Source organism: Macaca thibetana, chromosome 5 (genome assembly GCF_024542745.1).
Source record: "Macaca thibetana thibetana isolate TM-01 chromosome 5, ASM2454274v1, whole genome shotgun sequence".
Lineage (NCBI taxonomy): Eukaryota > Metazoa > Chordata > Mammalia > Primates > Cercopithecidae > Macaca > Macaca thibetana.
The window spans coordinates 40,258,377-40,282,175 of NC_065582.1; the positions used below are offsets into that span (position 1 = coordinate 40,258,377).

The following is a 23,799-nucleotide window of genomic DNA, read 5'->3' on the forward strand; positions in this document are numbered from 1 at the left end:
CCCAGCTTTATCGAAGTATAATTGACAAATTAAAATGGTTTATATTAAAGATGTAATGTGATGATTTCAGATACATATGCATTGTGTAATGACTACCACAATCAAATTAATCAACATATCCATCACCATCCATAGGCACCGTGTGTGTGTGTGTGTGTGTGTGTGTGAGTGTGAGTGTGTGGTAAGGACATGTAAGAACTCTTCTCTTAGCCAATTTCTGGTAATTAATACAGTATTAACTACAGTCAGCATGCTGTACATTAGATCCCCAGAACTTATTTGTCTTTCAAACTGAAAGACAAAAATTTGTATGTTTTGACCAACATCTCCTTAATTCCCTCCAACCCTCAGCCCTGGCAACTGCCATCCAACTCTATGCTTTTATATCAACTTTTATAGATTTCACATATAAGTAAGACTACACAGTGTTTGTGTTTCCATATCTGGCTTATTTAACTCAACATGATGTCTTCCAAGTTCATCTTTATTGTGACAAATGACAAAATTTCCTTATTTTTAAAGGTTGAATAACATTCCATTGTGTATAATACCACTTTTTTAATCCATTCATTTGTTGCCAGGCACTTACATTGCTTTCTTATCTTGGCTATTGTGAATAATGCTGCAATGGAGGTACAGATATCTCTAACAAACTGATTTCATTTCTTTGGATATATACCCAGTAGTAGGATTGTTGGATCTTATGGTAGTTCTATTTTTAATTGTTTAAGGAAATTCCATACTATTTTACATAGTGGGTATACCAATCTACATTCTACCAATAGTGTACAAAGGTTCCCTTTTCTCTGCATTTTTGCCAATACTTGCTATCTCTTGTCTTTTTAATAATAGCTCTCATACTAGGTGTGAGGTAATATCTCACTGTTGTTTTGACTTGCATTTCCCTGATGATCATATACCTGTTGTCCATTTGCATGTCTTCTTTGGAAAAATGCTTATTCAGGTTTGTTGGCCATTTTTGAATTGAATTATTTGGGGGTTTTTACTATTAAGTTGTATGTTTATCATTTATTTTGGATATAAATCCTTTATCAGACATATGGGTTGCAAATATTTTCTCGCATTCTACAGATTTTCTTTTCATTTTGTTGATTGTGTTTCCTCTGCTGTGCATAAGCATTTTAGTTTGATGTAGTCCCACTTGTTTTCTAAAAATTATTCTTATTTTTTATGATAGAGACTGGGATCTAAGTTGCTTAGGCTAGTTTTGGACTCCTGGGCTCAAGTGATCCTCCTGCCTCAACCTCCCGAGTGGCTGGGACTACAGGCACATGCCACTGTGCCCAACTGTTTTTTGTTTGTTTGTTTTTGCTTCTGTCATGTGTGCTTTTGGGGTCATATTAAAAACTAAAACCATAGCCAAGATTGCCATCACAGTGCTTTTCCCCTGTTTTCTTCTAGAAGTTTTGTGGCTTCAGACCTTACATTTAAGTCTTTAATCCATGTCAAGTTAATTTTTAAATATGGTGTTAAATAAACATCTGATTTTATTCTTTTGCATGTGGTTATCAAGTTTGCCCAACACCATTTATTGTAAAAACTATCCTTTCCCTATTGTGTATTCTTAGCACCCTTGTCAAAAATTAGTTGCATATAAATGCATGGGTTTTTCTCTGGGCTCTCTATTCTATTCCATTGGTCTATTTGTCTGTTTTTATGCCTGTACCATACTGTTTTGAATACTATAGCTTTTAAATATAGGTTGAAATCAGGAAATGTGATGCCACTAGCTTTGTTCTTCTTTCTCAAGATTTATTTAGCTGTTCAGGAACTTTTATAGTTTCATGTAATTTAGGTTTAGTTTTTATGAAATGCCATTGGAATTTTGATAGGGATGGCATTGAATCAATAGATCATTTTGAGTAGTATAGGCATATTAACAATGTAAAGTCTAATTCATGAACACAATATATCTTTTCAATTATTTGTGTCTTCAGTTTATTTAATCAGTGTCTTATGGTTTTCAGTGTACAGATCTTTTACCTCTTGGGTTAAATTTATTCCTAAATATTGTTTTTTCTTTGATGTGATTGCAAAGGGAGTTGTTTTCTTAATTTCTTTTTCAGATAATTTTTTGTTAATGTAGAGAAATGCAACTGATTTTTGTTTGTTAGTTTTTCTTTCTATTTATATACTCATGCTCTGGCTTTCTACTGTGTTTAGAGATAATGTCACCACAATGTAATTGAGAAGAGATGGTAAGGAAGTGAAACAAACATTTCAAGACTTTTTTTTTTTTTTAATCTAAAGAAAGGGCTCACATACTAGTACGAAGGTGTGAGTAAATCAGAATGTAAAGATGGATGCTTCATTATATGTTTGGAGTTCTCTTCTTTCATTCTTAGTGCAAATTTACACAATTCTTTACCTATGGACTTTCTTTTGCAACTGCTGTATCCTAATATCTGGAACAACTTTTTAGACTTTGATAAATATTTGTTCACCTATTTGTAGACGCATCTACATCACTTTGTGCTTCAGTTTAGGTTAAGTGACTTTTTCTTAATGATAAAAGTATTTAATTTTTATTATAGAAAATTTGTAAAATATAAAAGTATATAAAATTTTGAAGATATAGCAATTGTTAACATTAACTATCTCTCTAAGTTTTTCTGTCAATATGACATTATTTTATGAAAATCCAGATTTTCCATATATAGTTTGAACATATTGTTTTTGTTTAACAATACTCATCAGTTTCAAAACTACAAATAACTTTTACAGTGTTATTTATGACAGAGTAGTAATCTGCCATATGGATGTTCTATAATGTATTTATTGTTATACATTTAAGTTGTTTTCATTTTTCTTATAATAAAATAAAAAAATTAAATGCAGCAAAATATAACTAATCAAGTAGTTAAAAAATATATGACTAGTGTTAGTAATTTAAAATATGTATTTTTTTTCAAATTAACAGCTTCATAGGGATATTTTTCTCTATTCAGTATTTTAGAATATATCATAATGGCTTAGATTTAGAGCATGGCTCTGGGGTTAACTTGCCTGGGCTTAATTCCCTATACTACCACTTTCTAGCTGTCTTTGGACAAGTTATATATTCCTCCTATACCCCACTTTTTTCAGCTATAAGAAGAAGATAATATCTAAGTCACTGGACTGTTGTGAGGCTTAAATGAAATAATTATGTAAAATATATGGTCCATTGTAAGTGTGCAATAAAAGTTTGTTATTATTCATAAGTAATTCTCACATATTCTTAATTATGAAAATAAACATTTATAATTATCTTTATTTTGAAAATGTTTAAAAATTAAACAAAATTGTATAATGACTCATTTTAACAGAGATTTTATATTGAATGCCATCAATTGGTCTCTACCCATATCATCTCTTTTGATTATCATAATGATCTACATGCTAGAGGAGGTGATATGCTTGTTTATACATATTTTATGGATGGGAGAACTGAGGCTTAGAAAGAGACTTTTCTAAGCTCATTGATGGAGCTGGAACTTTAATATTGCTCTCTTCGAGTTAAGGTGAATGCTTTTTCCATTCTACTCTGTGCAGACATTTTAAAAATCAATGTTATAAAAACATAATTAGATAGATGATTAAAACATTCTTGATAGCAAGAGCTGCCTTTTATTCATGTTTCACAGACTAGCTTAATGCCTTGCAATATGTTAGATTTTTCTGTAAATGATTGTGTCTGTTAAGATTCTTATTTAAACTAAAATTTTCAAAAGAAAAGTTAATTTAAAAGCATATTTTTATTATAATGCAGAAGATTGGGAAACTTCCCTTTACAGAAAGGGGCCACTCCAATGTAATTTTAAATGTGTCTAATTATATTGGTCCATCCAGCTACAACACTTTTTGATGCATAAGAAGATTTAATTTAAAATGGAGGAGATATTCTAAAATACGAAAAGACAACAGAAAATTGATGCAAGAAGGAGCTAAATTAATGGATTCCTATTTGCTTCTGGTATATATTCTATTCTTAAAAGAATTTGATTTTATGCATTTTAGATTGTCTGTCATCTTCATTCATACTGACTTCTTTGATTGTGTATAATAGCTCCAGATGTGCAACCTACGCATTTTTTCATCCAGTATAATATTTCACCTGAACGCATATGTAGCTAATTCAATTGATTAACTACTTTAGTGCACAACACCGAGTGGGTCACATTTCTGAAACTGTCTTCAGGTATTTTTAGCTTTTGTTTTTCATTCTTTATTCTTATCACTATGGTAACAAAAAAATTTGTGACTGAGGACATGATTTTTGTCTAAAAATCTTACTTTGGGAGAATGAAGCAACTTCCGGCTACATGTGTAGGCAGATCTTAAAAGCTGCAGAATATGCAAACATGAAAACCATTACTTGATATTCATTTAAATTCCAATAAATGAAACTAATAATATGAGAATAGCATATCACAAAGTAAAGAAAATAATGAATTGTGGGCATATATATATTATCTACTTATACTTCTGTCCAGTCCTTAGAAATGTGAACTTTGAAGGTTTTCCCATATTTTTCCAACATGTAAATAGAACTTTTAGTTCATTTTCTGCAATTAAGATAATCAAAAAACTCAACAACAATGATAAGTTCATTTGTAGTGAGGAGCCCTAGACCAAAATCTTAAAAAACATGAAAGGTACTTACTTATGTTCTGTTTAACCTGAAATATCTTATGCATCTGAACAAATTATAAGCTGAGATATGATATGAATCATTTTAGGTTTTCTGACTAGTTAGTGGCAAACTATAACTATTTCCTGAGCCCCTGTTCCTCAGACCACAGCTTAGTCCACCACAAACCAACAATGCTGCATTTTCTGCTCCTTTACCAATATATAGCTTGTTTTTATTAGATGGGAAACATATAATGATTTTCTCTTAAAAGTTTTTCACGTTAACAGGCACTCTAATCATAAAGTTTAATTATTTAGGAAGGGGTTTAAAAAGATATTTTCAAAATAGAGGAATTTAGACTATAAAAAATTTAAGACTGAAAAATTCTGATGGCAAAAGAATGAAGACGTATCAGAGGTAACATGCTACAATAACCTTATTTTAAATAACTTCTAAAATAGAAATTTAACACATTCTTATTGCAAAACATTTTGAAAATACACACTAAAAATAAAAGGTGAAACACTGGCAACTTTATGTTTGAGAATGGCATGAGGCTCCTGACTAGGGATCAGTTCTTATAAGGATCTTATAAGTTCCCCCATTAATATTTGGTTAAATGTGTTTGGCAATTTATCTTCTTCATTAATAGAATAAAAGTAGGATCACATTATACATATGTTGCTGGTGCAAATCTCAGCTCACAAGCTCACTGTTTAAGACTTACTTTATATTTTCAGGCTTCATGCATCAGAAATTTAATTTCAGGCAATTTGACTTTTCATTCTATTTTTCTGAGGTTTTTGCTAAATAAGAGTGGATGACAGTCAATCTCTATTGCTACTGTCAGCTCCAGCCAACCACTGATCTGCTTTTTGTCTCTATAGATTTGCCATTTCTGAAAATTTCTTGTAAATGGAATCATACAATATGAAGCCTGTTAGGTAATGACAGAGCTTGTGGGGTCCAGATGATCTGCAGTATTATCTGTCAACTTTGGCACTTCCTGGTAGTTAGTTCACTACATTACCACATACTAGATCACTTAAACAATGACAATTTAGTGTCTCATAGTTCTAAACACTAGGAGTCTAAGATCAAGGTGTTGGCAGATTTGGTTTCCCTTAAGGCCTCTTTTCTGAGCTTGTTTTCCTTCTGTGTCCTCACACGGCCTTTCTTCTGGGCATGATCACCTCAGTATCTCTTCCAGTTTTATAGAGACTCCTGTCCTGTTGAAATAGGGCCCTACCCTTATGACCTCATTTAACCTTAATGCCCTCTTTAAAGGTTATAGCTCCAAATAAAGTCACGTTAGGGATTAGAGCTTAACAGTTTAATTTTGGGAGAGGACACAATTGAGTCTATAACACCTGGGATATCCATTGATTTTTTTTTTTAAATTTATTTATTATTATTATAATTTAAGTTGTAGGGTACTTGTGCATAACGTGCAGGTTTGTTACATATGTATACTTGTGCCATGTTGCTGTGCTGCACCCATCAACTTATCATTTACATCAGGTATAACTCCCAATGCAATCCCTCCCCCCTCCCCCCTCCCCATGATAGGCCCCGGTGTGTGATGTTCCCCTCCTGAGTCCAAGCGATCTTATTGTTCAGTTCCCACCTATGAGTGAGAACATGCGGTGTTTGGTTTTCCGTTCTTGTGATAGTTTGCTAAGAATGATGGTTTCCAGCTGCATCCATGTCCCTACAAAGGACGCAAACTCATCCTTTTTGATGGCTGCATAGTATTCCATGGTGTATATGTGCCACATTTTCTTAATCCAATCTGTCACTGATGGACATTTGGGTTGATTCCAAGTCTTTGCTATTGTGAATAGTGCCGCAATAAACATACGTGTGCATGTGTCTTTATAGCAGCATAATTTATAATCCTTTGGGTATATCCCCAGTAATGGGATGGCTGGGTCATATGGTACATCTAGTTCTAGATCCTTGAGGAATCGCCATACTGTTTTCCATAATGGTTGAACTAGTTTACAATCCCACCAACAGTGTAAAAGTGTTCCTATTTCTCCACATCCTCTCCAGCACCTGTTGTTTCCTGACTTTTGAATGATCGCCATTCTAACTGGTGTGAGATGGTATCTCATTGTGGTTTTGATTTGCATTTCTCTGATGGCCAGTGATGATGAGCATTTTTTCATGTGTCTGTTGGCTGTATGAATGTCTTCTTTTGAGAAATGTCTGTTCATATCCTTTGCCCACTGTCCCTGTTTGCAGATGACATGATTGTATATTTAGAAAACCCCATTGTCTCAGCCCAAAATCTCCTTAAGCTGATAAGCAACTTCAGCAAAGTCTCAGGATACAAAATTAATGTGCAAAAATCACAAGCATTCTTATACACCAGTAACAGACAAACAGAGAGCCAAATCAGGAATGAACTTCCATTCACAATTGCTTCAAAGAGAATAAAATACCTAGGAATCCAACTTACAAGGGATGTAAAGGACCTCTTCAAGGAGAACTACAAACCACTGCTCAGTGAAATAAAAGAGGACACAAACAAATGGAAGAACATACCATGCTCATGGATAGGAAGAATCAATATCGTGAAAATGGCCATACTGCCCAAGGTAATTTATAGATTCAATGCCATCCCCATCAAGCTACCAATGAGTTTCTTCACAGAATTGGAAAAAACTGCTTTAAAGTTCATATGGAACCAAAAAAGAGCCCGCATCTCCAAGACAATCCTAAGTCAAAAGAACAAAGCTGGAGGCATCACGCTACCTGACTTCAAACTATACTACAAGGCTACAGTAATCAAAACAGCATGGTACTGGTACCAAAACAGAGATATAGACCAATGGAACAGAACAGAGTCCCCAGAAATAATACCACACATCTACAGCCATCTGATCTTTGACAAACCTGAGAGAAACAAGAAATGGGGAAAGGATTCCCTATTTAATATGGTGGTGCTGGGAAAATTGGCTAGCCATAAGTAGAAAGCTGAAACTGGATCCTTTCCTTACTCCTTATACGAAAATTAATTCAAGATGGATTAGAGACTTAAATGTTAGACCTAATACCATAAAAATCCCAGAGGAAAACCTAGGTAGTACCATTCAGGACATAGGCATGGGCAAAGACTTCATGTCTAAAACACCAAAAGCAACGGCAGCAAAAGCCAAAATTGACAAATGGGATCTCATTAAACTAAAGAGCTTCTGCACAGCAAAAGAAACTACCATCAGAGTGAACAGGCAACCTACAGAGTGGGAGAAAATTTTTGCAATCTACTCATCTGACAAAGGGCTAATATCCAGAACCTACAAAGAACTCAAACAAATTTACAAGATATCCATTGATTTATTGGCACTTATTAGTCAATTTAATCAGGATGCAATAAAGATTCTTTTTAAATTTAATTTAATTTTATTTTTTGAGATGAAGTCTTGCTGTGTTGCCCAGACTGGAGTGCAGTGGTGCAATCTTGGCTCCCTGCAACCTCTACCTCCTGGGTTCAAGAGATTCTCCTACCTCAGCCTCCCAAGTAGGTAGGAATACAGGTGCCCACCACAATGCCCAGCTAGATTTTTGTATTTCTTTTAGTAGAGATGGGGTTTCACGATGTTGGCCAGGTTGATCTCAAACTCCTGACCTCAGATGATCTGTCTGCCTTGGCCTGCTAGGATTACAGGCATGAGCCTCTGCTCCTGGCCAATTCTCTTTTTATTTTTTGACTTCTCTAATGAGACATAATTTACATCTTAAAAAATTCACCCATTGTAAGGATTCAGTTAAATGATTTTTAGTAAATGTACATTGGTGTACAACCATAAGCATGTTAGATTAAATTTAAAGATTTTTCATAACCTCAAAACATCAAATTGGGCCCAAAATGAGTAATCCCTACTCTGACACCCAGCCCCAGACAACCACTAGACTGCCTTCTGTCTCTATAGATTTGTCATTTCTAAAAGTTTCTCATAAATAGAATCATGAAATATATAGTCTACAATATATATTCTGGCTTTTATCAACAATATTTTTGAGGTTCATCCATGTTGTAGCATATTTTAAGTACTTCATTCCTTCTTATTGCTGAATAAGATTTCTTTGTATAAATAAGTCACATTTTATTTATCTATTCATTAGTTGATGGACATTTAGGTTGTTTCCACCTTTTTGTTATGAATAATGCTGCTATGAACATCTCATTGTGGTTTTAATTTGCATTTCTCTAATAATGAATGATATTGAGCATCTTTTATTAGACATTTTTATTTATCTTCTATAGAGAAGCCTATTCAAAACTTTTGCATATTGTTTCAATTGAGAGCTTTGTTTTCTTCTTATTAAATTATTGACTTCTTTCTATTCTGGATACAAATTCCTTATTAGATATATAATTTACAAGCATTTTTCCCAGGCTGTGGAATATCTTTTTCTTTTCTTAATGGCATCCCTGAAAAGCAAAGGTTTTTAATTTTTATAAAGTATAATGCATCAGTTTTTTTTTTTCTTTTCTTGTGTATGCTTGTGTTGTTATATCTAAGAAGTTTTTGCTTGTAACAAGATAAAGGTTTTCTTCTACAATTTTTCCAAGAATTTTAATGACTTACTCTTACTTTTTGGTCTATAGTTTATTTTCTTTCAGCCTATTTGCATATTTGAATATAAAGTGTTTTTCTTATAGAGAGCATAGAGTTTCATCTTTTAAAAATATAGTCTGAGCCAGGCGCGGTGGCTCAAACCTGTAATCCCAGCACTTTGGGAGGCCGAGATGGGCGGATCACGAGGTCAGGAGATCGAGACCATCCTGGCTAACACGGTGAAACCCCGTCTCTACTAAAAAATACAAAAAACTAGCTGGGCGAGGTGGCGGGCGCCTGTAGTCCCAGCTACTCGGGAGGCTGAGGCAGGAGAATGGTGTAAACCTGGGAGGTGGAGCTTGCAGTGAGCTGAGATCCGGCCACTGCACTCCAGCCTGGGTGGCAGAGCGAGACTCCGTCTCAAAAAAAAAAAAAATATATATATATATATAGTCTGTTTGATTGGAGTCTTTAATTCATTCATATTTGGTACAATAATTGATATGCTACATTTATGTCTGTCATTTTACTATTTTGTATATGATTCATGTCTGTTTGTCCCCATGTTCCTCGTTTACTTTCTTCTTTTGAATTTTGTATGTATACTTTTAGTTTATCATTATAATTATACCAGGAATTTTTAAAGTATATTTTAATAATTATTTTCTTAGTGGTTGCTCTAGGTGTTGCAATATACATTTTAATTTATTACAATATTTTTAGATAAATATGAAAATAATTCCAGTTAAACATAGTCACTTTGCTTCAATACAGCTGCCTGTCATACTTCCTTTATGTTGTTATTGTCATATATATAACATATGAAATTTATAAGCCTAGCAATATAGTTTTATAATTATGTTTTATATAATAATATAGTTTTGAAAGGAGTTAAGAGATGATATTTGCAGATATCTTTTATACTGTTATATATATATATAAAACAAATATATAAGTATATAAAATATATCTGCAAATGTATATTGCAAATGTGTATATGTATTCATATATATATATGAATTCCTTTGCTCTTCATTATTTCTTTTGCTCTTTACCATTTACCATTTCCTTTGCTCTTCATTATTTCTATGGATATGAGTTATCATCTGGTGCCTTTTTCTTTCAGCAGGTCTTCTGGTAGTGTATTCATTTAATGTCTTTATGTCTGGAAATGTCTTTATCACCTTTATTCTTGAATAATAGTTTTGCTGGATATAGAATTCTTCATTGCCAATTTTTTACTTTTCAGTCTGAATTGTGAATATGTCCTTCCACTGCCTTCTGACCACCATTAGTTCTGATGGGAAATCAGCCATTAATCTTATTTTTTGTTATCTTGTGTATGATGAGGCATTTTTCTCTTTCTATTTTCAAGAGTATGTCTTTGCCTTTGTCTTTCAACAGTTTGGCTATGGTGTGTTTACATGTGATCACTTCATGTTTGTTTATTATAGTTGGGATTCATTGAACTTCTTAGATTTTTAGATTAATGTTTTCCATCAAATTTGGCAATTTTCAGCCAATATATTTTTATTCACTTTTCCTCCTCCCTCCTTTCCTTTGATAACTCTCATTATATTTATGTTAGTACAGTTAAAGTTTTCCCAGAAGTCTCTGACGCTGTTTATTTTTAAATCTTTCTTTGTTTGGTGGTTCAAATTGGATATCATCTATTAATCTACCTTCAAATTCACTATTTCTTTCTTCTGCCTTTTCAAACCTGTGGCTGAGACCATTTTGTAATTTATTTCATTATTGTATTTTTCAACTCTAGAATACATTTAGTTTCATTTTATTGATTCTATTTCTCTTTATAGTCTCTATTTTTAATTTTATCATATTTTTCTTTAATTCTTTAAATATAATGTATATTAATTATTTAGACATGTTTATAGCAGTGTCTTTGAGTTCTTTGTCTGTTAAATGTAACTCCTTTTCACATAAGTATGGGTCACCCTTTTCCATTTCTTGGCATGTCTTATTTTGTTGTTGTTATTGTTGAGTACTGGAAATTTTAGATACCATATTGTTACAACTATGGATTCTCCCCTTACCATTATGGCCTGCTCCAGGATTTACTTATGTAAAGGTTTTGGGCAGTGGTGTCTACAACTTTTGTGTAGCAGGCTGCCACTTTTCTGATATTTAGTAGGTATTCTTTAATGCTTTCACCCATCTGAGAGATAAAAGTACATTCTCTTTTCTGGTTAATAATTTAAGGAATAAGTCAAAAAGTGAAAGGAAATTCATGAGAGTGTGCTAATGGATACCTTCCTTAGTTGAAGCAATATAGAGTCTTTTTCAATGAAATTGTTTGTAAATATAATTAAATATATTTTAAACACTTAATATGTGCTGTGAAAAGTAATGTGGTTCAAATATTTCAGACTCTCCATAATAACTAGAGAGACATACACACATATAACTACATACATACCATGTTGCAAGTGCTTAGATATTCACACATATATCAAGTGCTCAGATGATATAGTATTAATTATATGTTCCTTAGATAGAGGGTAGGGTTTGAGTTAATCATTGGAAGATGAGTTAACTAGATAAGAAAATAAAAACAAAGGTTTAACACATAGAAGACAGTCAATGTGCAAAGCAGATTAGAATTTTCAGGATAGCTGGTAACACTGAATAGGGGAAAGTCTGTGTCTGTGGAGTAGATACCTGGAGAGGGAGCCATGCTACTAAAACTGCTGACTAAAAGACATCTGATCATTTATTTAGACCTAGTTAATTATGATTGCTTTTCCCCATGGGATTCTATTGTTTTCAGTTCATTATTTACCTATCATCTGCCTACTGTAAATGGATGTTTTCAAATATACAATGCAAATTAGATTTTGGAAATAAATCAATTTTGTCAGTAGAAGCTATTTAAACCCTTTCCCCTAGAGCTGAATACCTCTGGATAAACAAGAAACCAAACACTAAAGGCAAAGAGCAACCCTGAAAGATTTGTCTTATCATCACCTTGCTTTAGCTACCTAATCCAGGCAGCTGTTTCTACAATTCTGCTTGCTCTCTTCCCTAGCACTTTTTAAAGATGGTCTCATATTACATTATTTAACTCTGTTAATGCCTGCTTCTACCCTAGCAATAGCTGTGCAAAGCCTATTAAAGCCCCTGGTAATCATCATGGTTAGTGAAAGACTTTTTCTTCCCCCCCCCACTTTCCTGTCTACCCTACAGTCATGTGAGTTGTTACTCCAATTAGTAAGTTACTCTAATTTGCCATTCTGTATTTTTTAAACCTTTGACTCTTATTATTTGGTTTGAAATATTTGTACCATTGTTATATAAGCTGCACAGAGAATCTGATTAAATTCTGTAATATTACTTAACAACAGTTATTCTTCTAAAGTGTGTCTGTTTTCTTTAAGTAGAAAATAACCATCTTTAAGAAACAGTGGGAACAGCAGGGACTTTAGAACGGTATAACTTCAATAAAGGTATAATTACTTTCATAAGTCTGCTGGAGAGCAAGCCTTTTGGTTCCTTTTGTTAGATCACTGTTTATTAAGATTATACACCCAGTACTCCTAACATGCAGAGAGCCACTAGCAAGTCTTTGTTTTATAATATTAAATTACTATAATATCAGGAATATAAACTCCCTGATGAGAACAACTTAGCTATACAAGTCTCTGATACATGAAAGGAACACTAATATAATATATTGTATCATAAATTCTTGATATACAAGCTGTTAAGATATGCAAAATTTTGATTAATATACTTATCCCAACATCATAAATATAATATTAAGGATATTTTTATTTTTTTCTGGCATTTATCTTGGTCCAGAGTCCTATAAATTGCTATAGTAAAATGAAAACTTCCAAAAGACTTAAGGTAGTTTTCAGTCCTTTACTGTCATAATGCTTTGTAGTTCTCACTGAATTTGCTTAAGTCACATTTAGTAATGAACATTTTTCTAGCTTTTCTGAATCAAGCTTTTATTATACATTATGCATTGCTCAATAAGGCAACATGATGCTTCCATGCTGTGAAGCCTATCATGCACGATATAAATTATTAGTAGTATTGAATTGAAAGCTTATGATTCAGGTTTGTAAAAGCAAGCCTCTTACTGGGAGCTGCCAGTTTGGCAGAACATAAACCAATTGTTTATGCTAAAAGCTTGCTTTTTTAAAAAGTTTACCTCTAGAGCCATGATTGGTCCATAAGAGTTTAATTTTGGTATTTTGATTTCCAAAATTTAAAATTCAGTTTTCATATTGAAATCAACATGGAATACAGTGGTGTAGCTATATCTTTTATAAACCATGCTGACTTATAAAAGGAGGTATTTTTGGAGTAAACTTCTTGGGGGCATAGGTTTTCAGAGATTAATGTAAATATCTCATGTTCCTACTATAAAATTATTGAGTTTTTAAAGAATAATATTTTATTCTTTAAAAATATTCTTGTCAATGATTCCTTAGATACCACTGTGTATATAATTTTAGCATCATGAGGGACCTAACATCCTTTTGGCTGACATTGTTCTGTGGTTTGGATATAGAGGACATGATTTTCATATACCTCTTCATATGCACTTGTCATCTTTTGAAGTAAACACAGATACACACATACAAGCATATTTGCATAGCACATGCATCAATAGTAATGCCCATCAGCATTCACAACTTCCTATAATAAAGGCAGATATCAGAACCATCTCTTTCTCTTTTGTGTGGGGTTTAACTCATAATACTAATCAGAAAAGGCACAAAATTGAATGTACACTTACAATTTATAGTATGCATTTTCTAGCATTAAGGTTTACATTTAACATTAAACAAATATTTAACTAGTGGCTCTTAACCAAGGTCTCATCACCTATTTATGTATTTAAATAAATTGTAAAGTGAGTGCCAAATAAGTTAATTCTAAGAAAGTTAAGGTCCCTAGATTTTTAAAGTAAGAAATACATTCGAATGGATTAAAGGATAATCCCTATACCATCACTGTCACTGACTAAAATTCTAAAGACAAAAAAAGCAGTAGAAATTTCCCTGCCAGATATATTACCCTTCTTGGACTTTTTCATTCTATACAAATGTGAGAATTAGTCTTTCTAGTTCCATTAAAACTGCAGTTAATATTAAGACAGTTTGTAGAGAATGGATTTCTTTCTTTCTATTAAATCTTCCTGTTTAACAATAGTGTTGTGGTTTGGCTGTGTCCCCACCCAAATCTCATCTTGAACTGTAGTTCCTATAATCCCCACGTGCCATGGGAGGGCTTCAGTGGGAGGTAATTGAATCATGGGGACAGTTACCTCCCTGCTGTTCTCATGATAGTGAGTTCTCATGAGAGCTTATGACTGTATAAGGGACTTTCCCACTTTCATTCTGCACTTCTTTTTGCCTGCGGCCATGTAAGATGTGCCTTTGCTCCTCCTCTGCCTTCTGCCATGACTGTGAGGCTTCTCCATCCATGTGGAATTGTGAGTCCATTAGCTTATTTTTCTTTACATGCCCAGTCTTGGGTATGTCTTTATCAGCATCATGAGAACAGATCAATACAAATAGGCTATCTACTTAAATTTTGTTTTATATTTTTTAATAAGGGTTTAAAAAAAAATTCTCTATAAAGCAAAAATCACAAGCATTCTTATACACCAGTAACAGACAAACAGAGAGCCAAATCATGAATGAACTCCCGTTCACAATAGCTTCAAAGAGAATAAAATACCTAGGAATCTAACTTACAAGGGATGTGAAGGACCTCTACAAGGAGAACTACAAACCACTGCTCAGTGAAATAAAAGAGGACACAAACAAATGGAAGAACATACCATGCTCATGGATAGGAAGAATCAATATTGTGAAAATGGCCATACTGCCCAGGTAATTTATAGTAATTTATAGATTCAATGCCATCCCCATCAAGCTACCAATGACTTTCTTCACAGAATTGGAAAAAACTGCTTTAAAGTTCATATGGAACCAAAAAAGAGCCCGCATTGCCAAAACAATCTAAGCCAAAAGAACAAAGCTGGAGGCATCACGCTACCTGACTTCAAACTATACTACAAGGCTACAGTAACCAAAACAGCATGGTACTGGTACCAAAACAGAGATATAGACCAATGGAACAGAACAGAGTCCTCAGAAATAATACAACACATCTACAGCCATCTGATCTTTGACAAACCTGACAAAAACAAGCAATGGGGAAAGGATTCCCTATTTAATAAATGGTGCTGGGAAAATTGGCTAGCCATAAGTAGAAAGCTGAAACTGGACCCTTTCCTTACTCCTTATAGGAAAATTAATTCAAGATGGATTAGAAACTTAAATGTTAGACCTAAAACCATAAAAACCCTAGAAGAAAACCTAGAGAATACCATTCAGGACATAGGCATGGGAAAGGACTTCATGTCTAAAACACCAAAAGCAACGGCAGCAAAAGCCAAAATTGACAAATGGGATCTAATTCAACTAAAGAGGTTCTGCACAGCAAAAGAAACTACTATCAGAGTGAACAGACAACCTACAGAATGGGAGAAAAGTTTTGCAATCTACTCATCTAACATAGGGCTAATATCCAGAACCTACAAAGAACTCAAACAAATTTACAAGAAAAAAACCAAACAACCCCATCAAAAAGTGGGCAAGGGATATGAACAGACATTTCTCAAAAGAAGACATGCATACAGCCAACAGACACGTGAAAAAAATGCTCATCATCACTGGCCATCAGAGAAAGGCAAATCAAAACCACAATGAGATACCATCTCACCCCAGTTAGAATGGCAATCATTAAAAAGTCAGGAAACAACAGGTGGTGGAGAGGATGTGGAGAAATAGGAACACTTTTACACTGTTGGTGGGATTGTAAACTAGTTCAACCATTGTGGGAAACAGTATGACGATTCCTCAAGGATCTAGAACCAGAAATACCATATGACCCAGCCATCCCATTACTGGGTATATATCCAAAGAATTATAAATCATGCTGCTATAAAGACACATGCACACGTATGTTTATTGCGGCACTATTCACAATAGCAAAGACTTGGAATCAACCCAAATGTCCATCAATGACAGACTGGTTTAAGAAAATGTGGCACATATACACCATGGAATACTATGCAGCCATAAAAAAGGATGAGTTCATGTCCTTTGTAGGGACATGGATGCAGCTGGAAACCATCATTCTCAGCAAACTATCGCAAGAACAGAAAACCAAACGCTGCATGTTCTCACTCATAGGTGGGAATTGAACATTGAGATCACTTGGACATGGGAAGGGGAACATCACACACTGGGGCCTATTGTGGGGAGGGGGTAAGGGGGAGGGATAGCATTAGGAGATATACCTAATGTAAATGACGAGTTGATGGGTGCAGCACACCAACGTGGCACATGTATACATATGTAACAAACCCGTACGTTGTGCACATGTACCCTAGAACTTAAAGTATAATAAATAAATAAATAAATTCTCTATAAAGAACTTATGAATCCCTTTTTATACTTATTTCTGAGAACCTTAGTTTTCTGTTGCTCTTGGGAAATGAAGGAGATTCAGTTCTCTTATATTGTTTCTTAAGTCAGGTGCTGGATACAGAGAAGCTTATTTATTTCTTTTTTATATGTCAGAAATACTTCAAAATAAAAATATAAAAATTCTCTCATTCCTTCCTATCACATGTGGAATAAACACTTAATGAATGACACATTTTCTGCCTTTCTGACTTCAGCTCCTATTCCTCTCATCTTTGCTCACTACACTCTAATTAGGCTAATAACTTGACTTTTTAAATACACTAAATTACTTGCATTTGCTGTTTCTTCTATTTAAAATTTTCTTCCATTATGGCTCCCTTTGCAAGACTTTGATTCATATCTCTGCTTCAATATCAATTACTCATAAAGCCCCTTCCTGACTTTTCTTTCTAAAATAGCGTGCTGTCCTCCCACTGACCTCTGCCCTCCATCTTTGCTCCATTACCTTAATATTTATTTTCTTTCATCCCACTTATTACTACTTGAGATTGTATTACACATGTTTCTCTTTATTTGTTTATGGTCCATCTCCTTCTTCTAGCCTGTTGATTTCCAGTATGGCAGGGGCCATACCTTTCATGTTCACTGCTATGACCCAGTTCATGGACTAGAACCTTGTTTGTAGAAAGGAGGGAAGAGATGGTGTCACCAGCCACAGCAGACTGAAGGCCACATGCCCATAGTAAGCTAAGAAACATGAAAGGAAAACTTTCCTACTTTCCTTTAAAACTAGTAGTGTAGGAAAAAATTGTAAAGAGGTAGCATATGCTCACATAGTCCTCTGATGATAAAAAGAAATGATTCAGACTTTTTTTTTATTGTCTTGTCTTGGGACAAAAATAAAAGAAGATAATTATCTTTCAGAAAAAGCCTGCTCCTCTCAGAACTTTCCAAAACTCTTTGTCAGGAAAGCTTGTGGAGATCCTATAGTACTTCCCAGGTAATACTTTCTTATTCATGAGTATTCTGTGTGATTCTTGGGAAATATTATTTCAAACATGGCATCTCTTGTAGGTCTCTTGCCAATGTGTCGCCTTGTAGGCACTGAGAATGCCTAATGGACCCTGGCATCATACCATCATTGCCTTTGTATACTAGGTAAAAGACATGTTGCTGCTGTTGTATTTATTTGTTTGTATATTATTTTGGAGCATTCTAAGGTGAAAACAGCTTTCATGTATACTGAGGCTGTATTTATACAGGAACACTCGCATTATTTTCTGCTATGATCTTGTGAACTTAGGACACACTTGCAGAGCCAGCCAAGTATGAGTCACCCAACAAAAGTGAAAGTTGGGAGGGGATTAAATAAGATTAGGATTCAGATACATGAGATGATAGAGGAGCTGACCCTGGTGTCAGGCAAAGCTACCCTCTTACGTGGACAAGAATGAACCTTCAATGACCAGTCATGTTAATAAGACACCTGCTATAAACAATATGTTCATAAGAAAGTTAACAAACAGTACCAGACCAGTGTCTGTTATGAGTGAGGAGAAATGGACTGTTTAATCAGAGAAAATGTTTAAATATTAAAACGATCATTATTCTAATTGTTAAAATAAAAGTGAAACAGAATGGTAACTAGCATGCAGTCTCCTCTGAGGGGCTCAGTTGTGCTAGTGCTACATATAATTAATTTTAAAAGCTGATGGCTGCAAGTTTGCATCTAAGAAATTTCTACATATTTATAATAGTTTCTGGTGGCAAATACATTGAAATTAATGCTTTTTCCTCTTTTACATACTAGACTATAAGCACCAGGTCATTATCTTATGCCTTTTTGCATGCTCAGGATTAGCACATTTTAGAAAGGTTGATAAATATTTGTTGAAGGAAAGAAGGGAAGGACAAAGAGAAGGAAGTGGTATTTGGAAAGAGAGAGGGAATAAGGAAGGAAAGAATGCAGGGAGGAAAGAAGGAAGCAAATAATCAGTGAGGATTACAGTAGTTTTGAACTTTTTTAGGTTGAAACATACGGAGTTTACAAAAATAGAGAAAAATCTCTTCTCAAATGTTTATCTTGTTACCATCATTTCTTGCCATTTGAAAGGAGTTAGAAAGGAGTTTACTCAGAACTGGCATACCATGCAGATACTTAAGAGGTAAAACTCATGTCACTTTTTAAGGGATGAGTTTATGCATATGACAAAGAACGAATCAAATAGTTCTTCATAGAATCTTACAATACAATGAATATACTAAATTTATCATGTAGACACACGTATAACTTACTCTATCATTTCTGCTCCTGAGTAAAACTTTTTCACATGAATTCCAGTATTGTCTAATTATATTGAATATATACATGAAGTATGAAAGTTTTTCTTAAAAGTATTTCCAAAACATCCTTGCAGATAAGTTCCAGTTGTTTTTAGTCCACCACTCATCAGAAAATAAATGTGGTAATTGTGCATATAGAACATAAAACAAAGTAGCCCATACATTTTTAGGAATCTGCGCCTCTGCTATTTCTCTACCTGGAGACTTTTATGGTTTAAAATAGGCTATGATGTTAACTGATTGAGCACAATTAGTGTGTGTGTGTGGCGGGGGGATGGGGGGGTTGTGCCTGTGTCTGGAGTATACAATAGGTAACATGATAGCTAGATACATCTTCACTGGATAAGGTGTTAACCTTTTCTTTGTTCTTTCTACCTGGAAATAAATCTCTCTGATTGTCTTACCTGAATCAGGCCCCTAGTGGCAACTATCAGTGGTAAAGTACAACATGAAGAGAAACTAAATAGATTTAATTTAGAATTTGGGATTTAATCTACTTCCAGTCCCTTTGCCATAATACTCTCTCAGGACTAATATATTTCAAAACTACTTTTATGTTCCAATAACTTAGTCTATGTGTCAATTCTGTATCCTTTCTTGGATACACAGAGATTGCTTTCCTGGTTTTTCCCATAGATACATAGAGTTTTCTATCCCATTCACTCATTCAACAAATATTTATTGAACATCTTATATGTTGTATGTTCTTCAAGGTTTCATGGGTACAGTATGAATATAGCAAATTTCCTGCCCTACTGAAGCTTGCATTGTCCTGGAGAGGGATATATATATTATGTATATATACACATATACACATGTATATATTTCTGTATCAAATCAGTGATAAGTTATATGAAAATAAAACTAAAGCAAGGTAAGAAGATAGAGAGCAAGGTGGGTACATTTTTCTTTGGGGTGGTCAGAATAATTGTTTGGAATACAGTGGTGTTTAAGCAAGGACCATAAGGAAGTGAGTGAGGAAACCATATTGATGACTGTGGGAAGAATCAAGTCCTAAGGCAGGAGTGGATATTGATAGACAGCAAGAAAGCCAGCGTAGCTAGAACAGATGGATCAAGGCAGGTGGCGAAAGGAAACGACAGTGGAGCACTTGCCAAGGACTAGGTCATAGAGGACCTTGAAGGCAGCATTAAATACTTTAGATTTTATTGTAAATATGATGGAGACTTCATGTGACTTATATTACAAAAGAGTGGCATGACTTTCATGCGAGTGGGCTGTGGGGCCCAAAAGAGGAAGCACGAAGAATTGGCTAGGAAGCTATTGCAACTGGACCCGTAAGAGAGTGGGAAAGCTCAGTTAAGTGGGTTTACAGGGTATAATGAGAATGATGGATTCAGGAACCTCTCAAAAGGAGCATTTTATAACCTTTGGAATCCTTGCAACTAAAAACTGGGCTATGTTAGAGATGTTCTCTGTAGAGTTGTAGACTTTTGGTAATAGTGCAAATCTTTATTCAAAGATTTGGCAAAATCCCTATAGCCTAGCATATGTCCTGTAGGAAAACACTGTTGGTCAATGCCAATGAAAGTCTGAGATGGGATGAGACCTTTATGGTTTTATGAGAAAAATATGTCATCAACCCAAGGGAAGTAAATTAAATATAATAACTAAAAACCAGAATATTTGGAATGACGTAAACCTTTCTTCTAAAATGTATTCTTCTGGCTGGGTGTGGTGACTCATGCCTGTAATCCCAGCACTTTGGGAGGTCAAGGCCCACGGATCACTTGAGGTCAGGAGTTTGAGACTAGCCTGGCCAAAATGGCTGAAATCCCATCTCTACTAAAAATACAAAAATTAGCTAGTCGTTGTGGTGTATGCTTGCAATCCCAGCTACTAGGGAGGCTGAAGCAGGAGAATCACTTGAACCCAGGAGGCAGAGGTTGCGGTAAGCTGAGATTGTGCCACTGCTCTCCATCCTGGGTGATGGAGCGAGACTCTGTCTCAAAAAAAAAAAAAAAATATATATATATATATAGGAGAATATATATATATATAGAAGAATATATATATACACACATATATAGAAGAATATATATATATTTTGAAGAATATATATTCTTCTATATATATATATTTTTCCCTACCCAGTAATATTTGCTTTTCATAATAAACTTTGCTCATTAAATATTATGTCTCTGTGCTCAATTCCTTTACTTCTGCTTTATTGCTACTTTTTCACTTATTAAAGGAGTCTATTATTTAATGAAGATCCTTTAGTGCAGCAGAATAAAAATACTTTTACTTCTTATGCAAAAAAAATTCTTCCTTTTGCTCCTGTAAGCCTCATCTGAAGCTGAATGCTATTCACACCTCAGAGAGCTTCTATAGTGCAAGGTACACTGTCTGTCAAGTTAACTGATGGTCAGAAGTACCATCTAATGAGCATTTCAACTAACCTAAGACAAATTGTGGCATGTGAGAAATTTGTTTTGGGGAGTCCTCTATCAATGGTGATACTTTTATATTCATTTTTTATGCCCAGAATCCTCATTGCCATGTTCTGTTACCTTAATTCCTCAGGCTTATTCTTTCCTAATTTACTCTCTTGCTTCAAACATTTGATTCTCCCATGAGCCATTTCTTCAGAGCTTTCCAAGGCAATTGGATGATTACATTTTACCTCATCTTTTCAGAATTTGAGATTACCTATGTTATGTAGTAATATCTGATGAGATAGTGATGGGTGCATAATACTATCCTTGCCATGTAGCAGATATGTAATTTTATAAAATCTTTTATATACCTTAACTCAAATAATTGATAAAGGATGATTGAAAAAATGTCAAGCTGTGAAACTTTTTGGGTTCTACATGGTGCCTCAGTTGAGAAGACCGAGTATTCTATTTAAAATTCAAGATAGGCTGGGTGTGGTGGCTCACGCCTAAAATCCCAGCACTTTGGGAGGCCGAGGTGGGCGCATCGTCTGAGGTCAAGAGTTCAAGACCAGCATGGCCAACGTGGTGAAACCCCGTCTCTACTAAAAATACAAAAATTAGCCGGGTGTTGGGGGCAGGTGCCTGTAGTCCCAGCTACTCAGGAGGCTGAGGCTCGAGAATCACTTGAACCCAGGAGGTGGAGGTTGCAGTGAGCAAAGATTGCGCCACTGCACTCTAGCCTGGGTGATAGAGCAAAACTCTGTCTCAAAAAAAAAAAAAAAAAAATCAAGATAAATCTCTCATGAGGATATCCAAGCAACATAATTAAGTACCTGTTACGTACAAGATGACTAGGAAGAAATACTGTTACTGAGTTGATTGCTGATGTCAGGAAAAGGAAAGTGGCATTATTCTTTGAACATTGTCTCAGAAAATCACTTTTTTCTTCATATTGCTGTATGGTTGTGTTTACTTTAACACAGCATGGCATGGGAGAAGCAAAAAGACTTGAGTGAAATATAACTGTTATGTTTCCACCACTAACTAGCTGTATAATCTTGGGCAAGTTTCTCTTTTGGAACCTTATTAACTTCTGGGTAAATTAGAATAATACATACTGAAATTAATTAGGTATCTTACTCTGCTCAGGCTGTTTTAACAAAATACTAGAGACTGGGTTGCTTAAACAATAAATATATATGTCTCACAGTTCTGGAAACTGAGAAGTTCAAGATCAAGGGGCTGACAAATTCAGTGTATGTGAGGGCTCTCTTCCTGACTTGCAGATGGCAGCCTTCTTGCTGCATCCTCACATGGCAGAGAGGAAGAGCTCTTGTTTCTTCTTCTTATAAGGACACTCATCTCATTCTGGAGGCTCCATCCTCATGACTTCATTTAAACCTACTTATCTTCCAAAAGCCACCTGCTAATACTATCACATTGGGTGTTGAAGTGTCAACATATGAATTTAGGGAAAGACACAAACATTTAATCCATAGTAAGAGGGAAATATATGTCACATATAAAGCAACATATCTTCAGGTTCATAAATATTAGTCACTTCATATCCTTAGTCTTTCTTATTCTTGTGAAAAAGATTCAACTATTAAATCTGCTTTGGTAGGTGTGGCCAGCACCATGACTGCTTTAGTGCTTGATAGTTTATGGGAACGATAATCATGATCTTTTTATAATAAGTTTATATGGTGATTTCTGTTAGTTTTTGCTGAGATCATAATTCCAGGAGTCAGATAGGAAAGTATTTTGGCATGTAACTAGAATTCCCCTTGCTGTACTGATCTGTAAATGTCCTATAAACTGACTATATATTATTACTTTTCCAAGAGGCTATAAAAATAAATACTGGAATTTATTATTTAAAAATTTTCATAATAAATTATTTCCTTAAAATGCAATAAAACATTCATTAATAAGCAAAATATATAGGAAACAACAACAAAAAGGATACAAATTATGCAAGATAATTTTTTAAATTCTGGATATTAATACATTGCATTCACAGTTTACATATTTAAAACATTGCCATAAAATATTTTTTCATGGAATTTTCTAGTTTTACTATTTACACATACGTTCATTGTCAAAAACAATATCAGCTCATTTTAATTCTGTTGAGGGCATTTTATCATTATAGTATAATTTATTTATACATTAAACATGGATTAATCTGTCATGATGATTGCACAGAGAAGTAGGTTTCATTTGTCTAGATTAAATTTCCATTTGTGTAATGTAAGCAGGCTACAAATTATTTAGGAGCCATGTTTTACATTTTTATAGCTCTTTGAAATTTTTCACAGTGAAAATAACTTTTTTGATGATATAAATAATATATTTTTGTAAAATTAAAAAAT

General features: G+C 34.3%; 1 protein-coding gene across 3 annotated transcripts in view; it reads left to right on the forward strand.

Annotated features, from left to right (window-relative positions):
• Window positions 1–23,799, forward strand: part of IQCM (IQ motif containing M) — a 491,845-nt gene that overhangs the window by 276,651 nt on the left and 191,395 nt on the right. Inside the window, exon 13 of one of the 3 annotated variants that reach the window (XM_050791180.1) lies at window positions 3,853–3,960. The exons of the other annotated variants lie outside the window; for them this stretch is intronic. Within the exon in view, the coding sequence (XP_050647137.1) occupies window positions 3,853–3,875 (23 nt within the window). The 3' untranslated portion in view covers window positions 3,876–3,960. Of the gene's footprint in view, window positions 1–3,852; window positions 3,961–23,799 lie in introns of those variants that run through there. 3 annotated transcript variants of the gene reach the window in all.